Below are 13910 nucleotides of genomic sequence, written 5' to 3' on the forward strand. Positions count from 1 at the left end.
AAGGGTACTGCAGTCGAGCTTCTTGCTGGAAGGCTGTTTGCGGTGCTGCGGGCAAATTTCTATGTTGACTTTTGATCGAATCAAGCTGTGGTCCGTCCAGCATTTTGCGCCTCTCATAGCCCTGGTGATCTGGAACGCTCTCTGGTCAGTTTGTCTGGTGATTATATAATCTATCAGATGCCAGTGTTTGGATTTTGGATGCTGCCAGGATGTCTTCAGTTAGTTTTTTTCCTGGAAGATGGTATTGGTAATGACAAGTTGGTGCTCTGAGCAGAGTGTTAGTAGTCTGAGACCATTGTCATTCAGCTTGCTGATGCCATGTTTGCCAATTACGTCTTCCCAGAGCCCGTAGCATTGAAGTCGCCCATTAGCAGAAGTTTGTCACTCGGTGGTGTCTTCTGGATGACGGAGTCCAGTGTGCTGTAGAAGTTGTCCTTCATGTCCTCACTAGCATCTAGAGTTGGTGCGTATGCGCTAATGACAGTTGCATGTCGACCTTTCGTGAGGGGAATCCGCCAGGTCATCAGTCTCTCGCTGATGCCTGTTGGCAGGTGTAACCTGCTCCAACTTCCGTTAGAGAGTGCTCGCCTCGCCATGAAAGCGGGTTTCGCTGAGTACTGCTCTTCCCCATTGCCACAGGGCTTTGAACGGGGGGCGGCACTATGGGCCTGCGCAGGGAGTAGATTTGGGTGAGTGTAGGGGTGCGCAGTTCTTACACTCACCGTCTTGGTTCCAACCAGCTTCTTCTAGTGGCATGAGTAATCACGACGACCTTCTGCTAATTGGAGTTGCAGGGGACTGCAAAAGATCCTGCCCAAAGATTTTTCTTTCCGGGTTTACTCCCGTAGTCATACACCCCCGCCCCCCTCCCGGGTTTACCCACATGGCAGTGGGGCAGTGGTTGGTGGGGAGCCAGAGTGTGTCCACATCCGGGTGGGCCTGCACACTCCACCTCTAGGGGCCACTGCAGCTCCAAGATCCCCTACTGGTTTAGCCTGGCTTCCCGAGATGCCAATTACCGTGTGTGGCCACAAAGAGGCACAATAGTAATTTTGGTGAGGGAGAGGCTATGTACTGACCTCAGAAGGCTTACGCACTCGGCTTCCTTTACCCAGGCTGGGTTGGTCAGCGGCAGGAACTAAGGGAGGGGGGTTACATGCATTTCTACATGCAACGTTTCTCTAGCATGCTACACTACACGCATCACTACACCCTGCGAGCAAAACCCACGCACATACAGTAATATATACACATATACACACACATATATACATATATCTACATATATACATACATAGAGATATATATACACATAATATACAGTCGCGATCAAAAGTTTACATACACTTGTAAAGAACATAATGTCATGGCTCTCTTGAGTTTCCAATCATTTCTACAACTCTTATTTTTTTGTGATAGAGTGATTGGAGCACATACTTGTTTGTCACAAAAAATATTCCTGAAGTTTGGTTGTTTTATGAATTTATTATGGGTCTACTGAAAATGTGACCAAATCTGCTGGGTCAAAAATATACACACAGCAATGTTAATATTTGGTTACATGTCCCATGGCAAGTTTCACTGCAATAAGGTGCTTTTGGTAGCCATCCACAAGCTTCTGGCAAGCTTCTGGTTGAATTTTTTACCACTCTTCTTAAAAAAATTGGTGCAGTTGAGCTAAATGTGTTGGTTTTCTGACATGGACTTGTTTCTTCAGCATTGCCCACATGTTTTCAATGGGGTTTAAGTCAGGACTTTGGGAAGGCCATTCTAAAACCTTAATTCTAGCCTGATTTAGCCATTCCTTCACCACTTTTGATGTGTGTTTGGGGTCATTGTCCTGCGCCCAAGACCCAACCCAACTGATGATTTTAGTTTGCCCTGAAGAATATGGAGGTAATCCTCCTTTTTCATTGTCCCATTTACTCTCTATAAAGCACCAGTTCCATTGGCAGCAACACAGGCCCAGAGCATAATACTACCACCACCATGCTTGACGGTAGGTGTGGTGTTCCTGGTATTAAAGGTCTCACCTTTTCTCCTCCAAACATATTGCTGTGTATTGTGGCCGAGTGTGTGAATGTTGTCTGTCTCTGTGTTGGCCCTGCGATGAGCTGGCGACTTGTCCAGGGTGTACCCCGCCTTCCGCCCGAATGCAACTGAGATAGGCCCCAGCGACCCCGAAAGGGACAATCGGTAGAAAATGGATGGATGGATGGATGTGGCCAAACAGCTCATTTTTTGTCCCAGCTACAACTGGGTTGTATTAATGCAGATATGAATGTACATATGTACAACGGATATTGCCTCTCTTTTTGAAGAAATAACATGAGAGGAACTCCTGCAACGTGTAAATGGGACAAAACAAACTACATGTTTACTTGACCCACTTCCTTGGAAACTTATCAAGGAGCTGTTTTTGTAATATTAGGACCATCAATGCTAAATATTATTAACTTATCACTTTCCTCTGGCACTGTTCCCCTAGTATTAAAAAATGTGGTTATTCATCCTCTGCTCAAAAGACCTAACCTCAATTCTGACCTCATGGTAAACTACTGGCCGGTGTCCTACCTTCCCATTATCATGAAAATCCTTGAAAAAGATAGTTGCACAGCAGCTAAATGAACACTTAGAGTCTAACAATCTCTGTGAACCCTTTCAGTCCGGTTTCAGAGCAAATCACTCTACTGAGACAGCCCTCGCAAAAATGACTTATGATCTATTGCTAACGATGGATGCTGATGCGTCATCCATGTTGCTGATCCTTGATCTTAGCGCTGCTTTCAATACCGTCGATCATAACATTTTATTAGAATGTATCAAAACACATTGGTATGTCAGACTTAGGCTTTTCTTGGTTTAACTCCTGTCTTGGGTCGGGGTTCGGTTCTTGCATGGCCCCGCACTCTTCAGCATCTACATGCTGCCGCTCGGTGACATCATACGCAAATACGGTGTTAGCTTTCACTGTTATGCTGATGACACCCAACTCTACATGCCCCTAAAGCTGACCAACATGCATATTGTAGTCACCTGGAGGCGTGTCTAAATGAAATTAAACAATGGATTTCCAGCAACTTTTTACAACTTAACTCTAAGAAAACGGAAATGCTGATTATCTGTCCTGCTAGACACCGACACCTATTTATCAATACCACCTCTCTCATTTGAGTCACACATTAAGAGTGTTACTAAAACAGCCTTCTTTCATCTCTGTAATATCGCTAAAATGTGTCCCATTTTGTCCACCACTGACGCTTATATCATTATTCATGCGTTCGTTACGTCTCGCCTCAGTTACTGTAAAGTATTATTTTCGGGTCTCCCTATGTCTAACATTAAAAGATTACAGTTGGTACAAAATGCGGTTGCTAGACTTTTGACAAGAACAAGAAAGTTTGATCATATTAAGCCTATACTGGCTCACCTGCACTGACTTCCTGTGCACTTAAGCTGCTACTTTAAGGTTTTACTACTTACGTATGAAATACTAAACAGTCTAGCTCCATCCTATCTTGCTGATTGTATTGTACCATATGTCCGGCCAGAAATCTGCATTCAAAGAACTCCGGCTTATTAGTGATTCCCAGAGCCCAAAAAAAGTCTTCCGGCTACAGAGCGTTTTCTATTTAGGCTCCAGTAGTCTGGAATGCCCTACCTGTAACAGTTAGAGATGCCACCTCCAGTAGAAGCATTTAAGTCCCATCTTAAAAATCATTTGTATACTCTAGCCTTTAAATCGACCCCTTTTTGGACCAGTTGAATACTGTATCTCTTTTCTGCTCTGCTCCCCTCTCCTGCGTGGAGAGGTTATCAGGTGACCATGGATCAGCCTCCACGGATGTTGCGCTAGCTGTTCAAAGTTTTGACCCAGGATGGACCACTCCTTTTTACATCAGTTGGTGACGTCTCTGCGCTGCTGACTTGTCTCCATTCAAGATGATCCCCTGCTGGCCTCCATATGGACTGGACTTTCACATGAAGTCGGGACCACTCCTAATGCATCAGTTGGTGACATATGTGCGCCGCAACGTGTCTACATGAAAGATGTTCCCCTGCAGACCCCACTATGGACTGGGCTCTCACATTAACTGTATCCACTCTGCATCCTTCGCACCGGTCACCCGGGGAGAGGGGGTTCCCAAATTTGCGGTCCCTTTCAAGGTTTCTCATTGTTCCCTTTGGGTTGAGTTTTTTCTTGGCCTGATGTTGGATCTAAGCCGATGATGTCGTTGTGGCTTGTGCAGCCCTTTGAGACACTTGTGATTAAGGGTTATTTAAATATACTTTGATTGATTGATTGATTGACATGAGCTGGCATGAAAGAAGAACCTAAGGTACTAAATTTAACCCAATGAGTACCACAACAAAATAATTTGTAAAGAAAGTTGTATAAATAGATTAGATTATTAAAAAAACAGATAGTGCAGCTGGGATAGGCCCCGAGAGGGACAAGCGGTAACAAATGGGTGGATGGATGGTTACAAATCACTTTTGTTTGAATGCATTAAAAGACACTTCTCTCCACACTGGAGGTCCCAGCTCTGCCCCTCGTCACGCCCCCCTGCTCTGGCCCTGGATGTTAGTTCCTATTAATAATTAGCAGTCAGGTTGTTGAGGACTTTAACACCATGGAAGTTGCTAGAATGCTCTTGCACAACATCACTCACACATGGACAAGGTAGGTGGAAGATTTGCAGCTATAAGATCAGAACACGTCCCACCTTTTGGTCACCACATACGTACTGCAAATACTGTAAATACTTCAACTACTGCACACAGTTACCAGAAGTACGAGCAGGTTTGTTTTACTGTTGACCAAGTAGGCTGAAATGGCGGCCAAAGGCACACTCGGTCCACTAGGAGGGAGCGATCTCCACGACTCTTCTGAATCAGAACCGGAAGTGGAACATTGTTGGACGGCAGTCAGCGGGCTGGCTTACGGATCTTACCCCTACAAGCAGGTTATACACAGCGGCCACTTCATGGTGTCCTCACCGCACAGCGAGCGGAGAGGCAGAAGGTGTTCCCGCTACGACTTCGACACGGTGAACCGGACCTGGTGCCAGACGTACCGATATGGACCGTACAGGACCGGCAGCCTGAGTATCGACCCAACACTCACCCGCCTGTTCGAGTGCATGTCTCTGGCCTACAGGTGAGTCGCTCATGTTATTACCTTTATAAGAATGTGGTCATATTGTGTCCATGTGCTAATAACAATTTATTGCAGCATTCGCTCCTAAACATACAATACTATAATATGGGGTATTTTCGTCAGAAATTATACACTTCATTTTAGTCTTATCTACAGTATATAACAACACACTGTATTTGCAGGTGCATGTTGTGTCATGAGGAAGTACATGCATCAAAAATAACTTTATTACTAGAGGCAGAGGCAGTCCTGGCTATATTTATGCCCTGGGCGAATCATCCTTTACCTCCAAATTCTGCCATCAAACGCAACATTATATCACATTATTTGTATTATTTGATTATATAATTCTAAATACAAAAAGGTAACAAGAACAAGGAAAAAAACAAGATAAATAAATTAAATATAAATGAAACACAGTACATAAACATCAATGTAAATTGCCCAAATTCTTCATCACGGGATCTAATAACCATGCTTGAAAAAATCCCTGAAGAAAGCTAACGAAAAAAATCTACTCTCTGGAGCATGAAAAAAGATTCTTGCAGTAAACTATTTCATATTTTACATCCAAGTTTTGATTTGCATCATCTTAATATCATTTTATGATAACACACCAGTTTTGTACATAGAGAAACAGCAGATAATTAACATAATATGGATTTAGTGCTCAGACTGTAGCAGATTTTTCAACCTGTGCTTTTCACCCAGTTTGCAACAATTACATTAACAACAGGTGCGAAGTGCAATCTAAAACTTAAAGGTAAACTGCACTTTTTTGGAATTTTACATATCAATCATTATGAGAGACGAGAACACCTTTTTTTTGAGAGGCGCGGGGATTTTAAACATGATTAAAAAAATGCTTGCAAGATGCGGCTAATAGGACTAACTGTTATAGCCTTCAAAGCCATCTAAAAATGTCAAACCCTCCATCAAGGTTCTATACACACACTGCAAGTATAAATATAGTGTAGTAACAGAAACGTTAATAACAATATGTAATATGTACAATATTTACCGTATTTTGGTAATTTTTTTTTATCAATACTGGGACTTTCTTTCCTGGCACATTAATTTCCGTTTCCATAGCAGCGCACTTCCAACTTCTGTGAATAGATGTGTGTTCCTACTCCCAGAAATGCAAGTGTGTTGTAAGACTTGGTAATAGACAACAAAGATGACTATTCTTGGACAAATGTGGATAACCACACTATCTTTTTGAAGCTGAAAATTCTGAGGCTGAACTGCTGCTTATAGAAGCCAGCACAAAGAAGAGGGTGAATTTTTGGAGCAGATGGAAGCCAAGAGATTGAGGTCGGTGCGACTTGGTCACGCTGCAAATCTGCAACATATTTCATGACTATCACAGGCCTCAAATTTTTACTTTTTAAGTGTTGCCTTAAAGGAGGGCTCATATTTTAGGGCACCAAGGCAAACATTATTTTCTTTTGAGGCAGGGGCTCCAAAGCAGGCACATACATCAATCAATCAATCAATCAATCAATCAATCACTGTTTACTTATATAGCCCTAAATCACGAGTGTCTCAAAGGGCTGCACAAGCCACAAGATCCCAAATCAGGGCAACAAAAAACTCAACCCAATGTAATAACAATGAGAAACCTTGGAGGGGATCACAGATGTGCCGTCACCCCCCTGGACAACCGGTGCAATGGACGTTGAGTGGATCTAGCATAATATAGTGAGAGTCCAGTCCATAGTGGATCGATCTAGTTAATAGTGTGAGAGTCCAGTCCATAGTGGATCGATCTAGTTAATAGTGTGAGAATCCAGTCCATAGTGGGGCCAGCAGGAGATCATCTTGAGCTGAGACAGGCCAGCAGCGCAGAGACGTCCCCAACTGATGCACAGATGAGTGGTCCACCCTGGGTCCTGGCTTTGGACAGCTAGCGATTCATCAGTGGTCACCAAATCTGTGCCCCCCATCTCCACGAAGGGGCAGAGCAGAAAAGAAACGGCAGCTCAACTGGTCTGAAAGGGGGGTCTATTTAAAGGCTAGAGTATACAACTGAGTTTTAAGATGGGACTTAAATGCTTCTACTGAGGTAGCATCTCTAACTGTTACCGGGAGGGCACTCCAGAGTACTGGAGCCCGAATAGAAAACACTCTATAGCACGCAGACTTTTTTTTGGCTCTGGGAATCACTAATAAGCCGGAGTTCTTTAAACGCAGATTTCTTGCCGGGACATATGGTACAATACAATCGGCAAGATAGGCTGGAGCTAGACCGTGTAGTATTTTATACGTAAGTAGTAAAACATTAAAGTCACATCTTAAGTGCACAGGAAGCCAGTGCAGGTGAGCCAGTATAGGCGTAATATGATCAAACTTTATTGTTCTTGTCAAAAGTCTAGCAGCTGCATTTTGTACCAACTGTAATCTTTTAATGCTAGACATAGGGAGACCAGAAAATAATACAGTAATCGAGAAGAGACATAAAAAACGCATGAATAATGATCTCAGCGTCGCTAGTGGACAAAATGCAACACATTTGAGCGATATTACGGAGATGAAAGAAGGCTGTTTTAGTAACACTCTTAATGTGTGACTCAAACGAGAGAGTTGGGTCGAAGATAATACCCAAATTCTTTACTGAGTCGCCTTGTGTAATGTTTGGTTGTCAAATGTTAAGGTGGTATTATTAAATAGGTGTCGGTGTCTAGCAGGACTGATAATCAGCATTTCCGTTTTCTTAGCGTTGAGTTGCAAAAAGTTAGCGGACATCCATTGTTTAATTTCATTAAGACACGCCTCCAGCTGACTACAATCTGGCGTGTTGGTCAGCTAACACCGTATTTGCGTATGATGTCACCTAGCGGCAGCATGTAGATCAGGGGTGGGCAATTAATTTTTACCGGGGGCCGCATGAGCTACCCGAGCACTGCCGGAGGGCCACATCGACAATATTTCAATTAAATTTTGCTCAATATTATTTTTGATATATACCGTAAGATAAATAATAATAATAATAATAGTAATACTTCAACATAGTGTGTGTAACAGCATTCCATGACTAATATATATAAATTAACATTAATAATAAATGACAGTAAAATAAGCACACGTATGACTGAGGAGTCATAGTGTAACTTTGTGTGGTGTTTGAGTTGTCCGACTTTTTGTGTGGCCTTAAACGCACCAGTGGTTTAGTGCTATGCGTGTTGGTGACAGATGACAAGTTGGTTTTGGCCTGGTTTGTACGGCAGAAAATGACTAGTTTTTCGAGATTGAATTGTTTTACTCATGTTTTTGGTGTGGTTATGTCCGAATATAAACAGTTTTGTTCAATAAAGTGATCGATATAATTCCTGTCCTCGAAGCATCTCGATAGACGTTACAATAATTGAACGGTGTTCAATTGAACGGTGTTGACGAACACCATTAGGGCCGCTTGTTGTCACTGTCACTCAAAGTTGCATTGCAAAATTACATAGAATAAATATGTTTATTTTGTTTATAATTCAGATGGGATTTCATTTGGTGCGCGGCATATACTTGCTGCGCGCAGCAGACACTTGAGCAGTTCGCAAATGCGCAGGCACGCACCTTAGGTGAGGGGACGTTGCTTTGCAGTTCATGTGTTGTTGAAAACACGGCATTCCTCATCAACTTTTCTCTTTTTGGCGTCTCGGGTGTAAACCGTGCATCACTTGTCGCTGCATGTGCACCTTCACTCGCAGGTTACACACGGACACACGCCCATAAATAATACTTTTCAAAATAAAAGCAGCACAGTTGTATTGCGCGCAGGACATAGATGTTTTTTCAACTTTATTTTGTAATTGCAGTTGTTCACATTCACTCACAATCACGCATACGTCCACACGGAAGTAATACAAATAACGATTTTCAAAACAAAAGCAGCACCGTTGTATTGCACACTCGACATAGATACTTTTTTAAATTTATTTTGTAATTTATAATTGGCCTCACGCGGGCCGGACAGGGACGCACAAAGGGCCGGATGCGGCCCGCGGGCCGCAGAATGCCCAGGTCTGATGTAGATGCTGAAGAGTGCAGGGCCAAGAACCGAACCCTGGGGAACTCCACACGTTACCTTAACATACTCCGAGGTCACATTGTTATGGGAGACGCACTGCATCCTGTCAGTAAGATAGAAGTTAAACCAAGACAAAGCTAAGTCTGACATACCAATACGTGTTTTGATACTCTTTAATAAAATATTATGATCGACGGTATCGAAAGCAGCGCTAAGATCAAGAAGCAGCAACATGGATAAGTGTTCATTTAGCTGCTGTGCAACAATTTTTTTGAGGATTTTCGAAATAAACGGAAGGTGGGACACCGTCCAGTAGTTTACCATGAGGTCAGGATCGAGGTTAGGTCTTTTGAGCAGAGGATGAATAACCGCTTTTTTGAAGGGGAACAGTGCCAGAGGAAAGTGATAAGTTTATAATATTTAGCACTGATAGTCCTAATATTACAAACAGTTCCTTGATAAGTTTCCCAGGAAGTGGGTCAAGTAAATATGTTGTTTGTTTTATCCCATTTACACGCCGTAGGAGTTCCTCTAATGTTATTTCATCAAAAAGAGAGAGACTATTTTGGAGGGCAATATCTGTCGTGTATATATTAGTATCTGTGTTGATAAAACCCAGTTGTAGCTAGGATTCGTTGTCTATAATCTCCTTTCTAATGAGTTCAATTTTCTTATTAAAGAAATTCATAAAGTCATCTGCCGAGTTGGTGGAGCTACTGGGAGGAGTCCCTTGTTGGGTTAGCAATGCTACTGTACTGAACAAATATTTATGATCGTTTTTGTTGAGGCAGATGAGATTTGAGTAGTATTTAGCTTTAGTTAAGGTAAGCATGCGTTTATAAATTATTAAACTATCACTCCATGCTTGATGGAAAACCTCAAGTTTAGTTGCGCGCCCTCTAGCAGAGTCAACCTATCCATGAGAACGGTGCACGAAGAGCACGGTATTTCTTTCACCGAGTCAAGTTCTTGCTGTCTTCAGGGAAGTGGTCGCGACGTGTAGGAGCAGATTCCTTCAGACCGACGCCGCATTTCTTCGCGCTAGCTTCGTTAGCTTAGCAGCTAGCTAGCTGAGAGAAGAGTGGCGAGACAGAGATCGGGTGATTTGCTAGTTAAATAAGACGACGAAGTATGTTTGGGGAGTAGTAAAGAAAGCTGTAAAACATTTAGAAGCACACAGATAGAACGATACTTATCTTTTTCGCAACAGCGAGCAGTTAGCGAGCAGTCACTCACAGCAAACCGGAACCGGGCAAATACACTGCATGATGCATACATATATATATATATATATACAAACGTGTACGTATATGTATATATATATATATATATATATATATATATATATATATATATATATATATATATATATATATATATATATATATATATATATATATATATATATATATATATATATATATATATATATATATATATACATACATATAGTGTATCTCTCGCAAAATCTCGTAACAACTCGGCTGTTTTCGTTGTCGGTCAACTTTTGCCACACGCTTCCAAAATGGCTGCGCCCATGTTGTTTATACCATCCATCCATCCATTTCCTACTGCTTCTCCCTTTTGGGGGGGGGGGGGGGGGTGCTACAATTATTGTTAATTATGCAATGTCTACTTAAACGGTTGAAAATGTAAGAAAAGTCATGTCGGAGTGTTTTTATCAATTTATTTGACGAAACAATTACGTTACAATTGTCTGTTATAGGATGTCACAGTATGAACATTTCTTATCACGGTTATTGTGAACAAAATTATCACGGTTATCATTATTCTCGCGGTATTTTTAAATGTGTTCAAATAGTACTTATACTGAAATCGTTTAACTAAGTTTTATTTAAAAAACAAATAACACATTCACAATTATATACTTTGTAGAAGAAACATTATTGTAGATAACTGTTACATGTAGAAAATAAATGTGCATATGAGAAGCAACATAAGCATTAATAACAGAGTAATATGGCAGAAAGTAAATTACATAAATAAAAATAAATAAATGTAAAAATGTGAAAGCACATGATGGCCAGAAGATGTAACTGCTCTTTTTGTCCTAGTATACAACACTAGTGTTGATATATGAGAGATCTAGTCTTACACACATCAGAGAACACCTCTCAAAGTTTGGCAATGAAATATGTTAGCGCTGCAGTGAGGTCTTTTGCCATTTTTGACGAAGGAGCAGAAGCAGCTGCTTCTGGAAGTATTGTATGTGTGATGTTGGTAGATGATGATGTACTGTAACTGTGGCATCCAACTTACAGAGTGGGCTGCATGCCCACTGTAAATAAGTGAAAATAAAATGTATTATTATTTTTATAAGATGCTAATTATTATTATTATAATCATCTGACTGACACACACATAGTGACACGTTGCAGTGTTTCTGCTAGGATCTGTTTTTATCACTAAGTTTTAAAAGGAACGTAAAGTAGCAGCGGTCATTAACAGCACAAAACACATAAACAGAATTACATATTGCAGTATATGTTGTGAGCACACACTCCTCCCTCGCGCTCATCGATAGCGCCCAATAACAAGTAACTTTATGTAACACATAAGTGTAACTATAAGAACGTTTGACAGAACAACGATGACATGTTAATTTTCAAACACTTTCCATCATGCATTCAGCTACAAGTTGATGTACCTTGCACTCAACGTGGAGTTGGGACTGCTGGTTGGCTCAACATGTTGAAGTGTTGTCTCCCTTCACGGGGATTTTTTTCCTGATAATCTGCCGCAGAGCCTGTCCGTGAATTCCAAGTTCCTTCAGCAATCTGATGGTGGAAGATGCCACAAATCCTCTGCATCCCACTTCAACTGGACAAACCTTCGCATTCCAGCCATTTTGAGTTGCGTCTGCTGCCAGCTCTGTGTATCGCCGTTTCTTGCGTTCATAGGCCTCCTCAACCGACTTTTCCCATGGGACAGTGAGTTCTATGATATACACACATCTTTGTGAAGGGGACCAGAGTACCATGTCTGGCCTAAGGCTGGTGGTAGCAATCTCAGGTGAAAAGATGAGTTGCTGGCTCTTGAGGACTTCCTCAAGAGCCTGGCTGCAGCACTTGAGACCAAGAGATATGCAACCAATTCCTTACCCCCAAGACCAGGCAATCCAATAAAAACAACATTTATCCGGGAGGGACAGGAAAAGCCAAAGAACGAAGCCAGAAACTGAACACCTACCCATGGCCCGGGACTGGAAGATGCTCGTAGATGTTGGCCAGCAACTCATCTTTCCACCTGAGATTGCTACCACCAGCCTTAGGCCAGACATGGTACTCTGGTCCCCTTCACAAAGATCTGTGTATATCATAGAACTCAATCAAGTTGTGCCTCCAGGTATAGCGGCCTTGTGTGAGGCTGGTTTTGCAACCAGACAGGATGTGCCTGAAAGTCGCTGGAGCTGGGCAGAGGGGGCAGGTTGGATCCTCCCCATACCACTGATGTAGGTTTTTTTGGTGATGGAAGCACGTCATATACAGATCGTATGATGAAGCTGATTTTGCTTGCTTCCATCTGCCATAGTTCACTCCAGCTGATCTTTCTCCTCTCCAGGCCTTCCCACCGCATCCATTGCCCCTGTCTAGCAAGAGAGACAGCCTTTGTACTTCTCGCAGTCTCCTCCTGCCTGCGCACCTCCTCGACCACCAGCTTCCTCCGCTCAGATGTTGTTGCCTTGCGCCAAGATGGTTTGCTCGCTGCCAGGCCAAAGCCTCCTCTTCCATGCTGGATATGTCCCACGATGTCTTGGTGTCTCAGGGCAGATGTAGCTTGCTCCACAGCATTGGATGATGTCCATTTCCATCCAGTTAGTACGGGAGGTGCAGCATTGCTGACAGTTTTGAGCACTTGTACTCCTCTGTTAGACTTGTGAGGGGCAGTTCAAGGACCCCTTTGCCGTAAAAACCGATGTTGCTTAGATATCACGGGACACCAAGCCATTTCTTCACATATGACGTAATGGTTCGCTCCATTTTCTCCACACTTTTTAGTGGTACCTAATACATGGTAATTGGCCACATTACCTGTGGGAGAAGACCAAACTGTAGGCATCAAAGCTTGAGCTTCCCAGGCAGTAGAGTCTTGTTGATCCTCTCCAGCCCGTTGGCGATGTCCTGCTGTAACTGTTGCACTTGATCTTCATCCTTGAGGCTTGCACTGTACCATCTGCCAAGGCTTTTGACAGGTTGCTCAGACACTGTTGGTATTGGGTCATCTCCAATGCAGAACTTCACATCTTTAAGCTGTCCCTTGACTATAGAGATGCTTCGAGATTTGCTTGGCTTGATTTTCATCCGGGCCCACTTGATTTTCTCCTGCAGTTTTGCAAGTAGACGCCTGGTGCATGCTGCAGTTGTGGTCTGTGTAGTCATATCGTCCATGAACGCTCTGACAGGTGGAAGACGGAGCCCGGTCTTAGTTCGCTCCCCGCCCACCACCCACCTCGAGGCCCTGGTGATGAATTCCATGGCCATAGTGAAGGCCAGAGGTGAGATTGTACAGCCTGCCATTATGCCTACGTCCAGCCGTTGCCATGTTGTAGTTAAGTCAGGTGTTGTGAAGCCCAGTTGAAGGTCTTGGATGTAGGCCTTTACCAGTGTAGTGATGGATTCTGGTACATGGAAAAAGTTGAAGGATTCCCACAGGAGTTCATGTGGAACTGAGCCAAAGGCATTGGCTAAGTTGAGGAATATGACA

The 13910-nt window shown here is 42.8% G+C and overlaps 1 protein-coding gene across 4 annotated transcripts in view; it reads left to right on the forward strand.

Moving 5' to 3' along the window:
• Positions 1-4522: 4522 nt before the first annotated feature.
• LOC133650827 (carbohydrate-responsive element-binding protein) overlaps positions 4523-13910 on the forward strand; it is a 92334-nt gene continuing 82946 nt past the window's right edge. For all 4 annotated transcript variants that reach the window (XR_009826317.1, XM_062048504.1, XM_062048502.1 and 1 more), the window contains exon 1: positions 4523-5161. Coding sequence is in view for 3 of the 4 variants with exons in the window: in XM_062048504.1 (XP_061904488.1) it covers positions 4836-5161 (326 nt within the window). In the remaining variant the exon portion in view is untranslated. The remainder of the gene's footprint in view (positions 5162-13910) is intronic.

Source organism: Entelurus aequoreus, linkage group LG05 (assembly GCF_033978785.1).
Source record: "Entelurus aequoreus isolate RoL-2023_Sb linkage group LG05, RoL_Eaeq_v1.1, whole genome shotgun sequence".
Lineage (NCBI taxonomy): Eukaryota > Metazoa > Chordata > Actinopteri > Syngnathiformes > Syngnathidae > Entelurus > Entelurus aequoreus.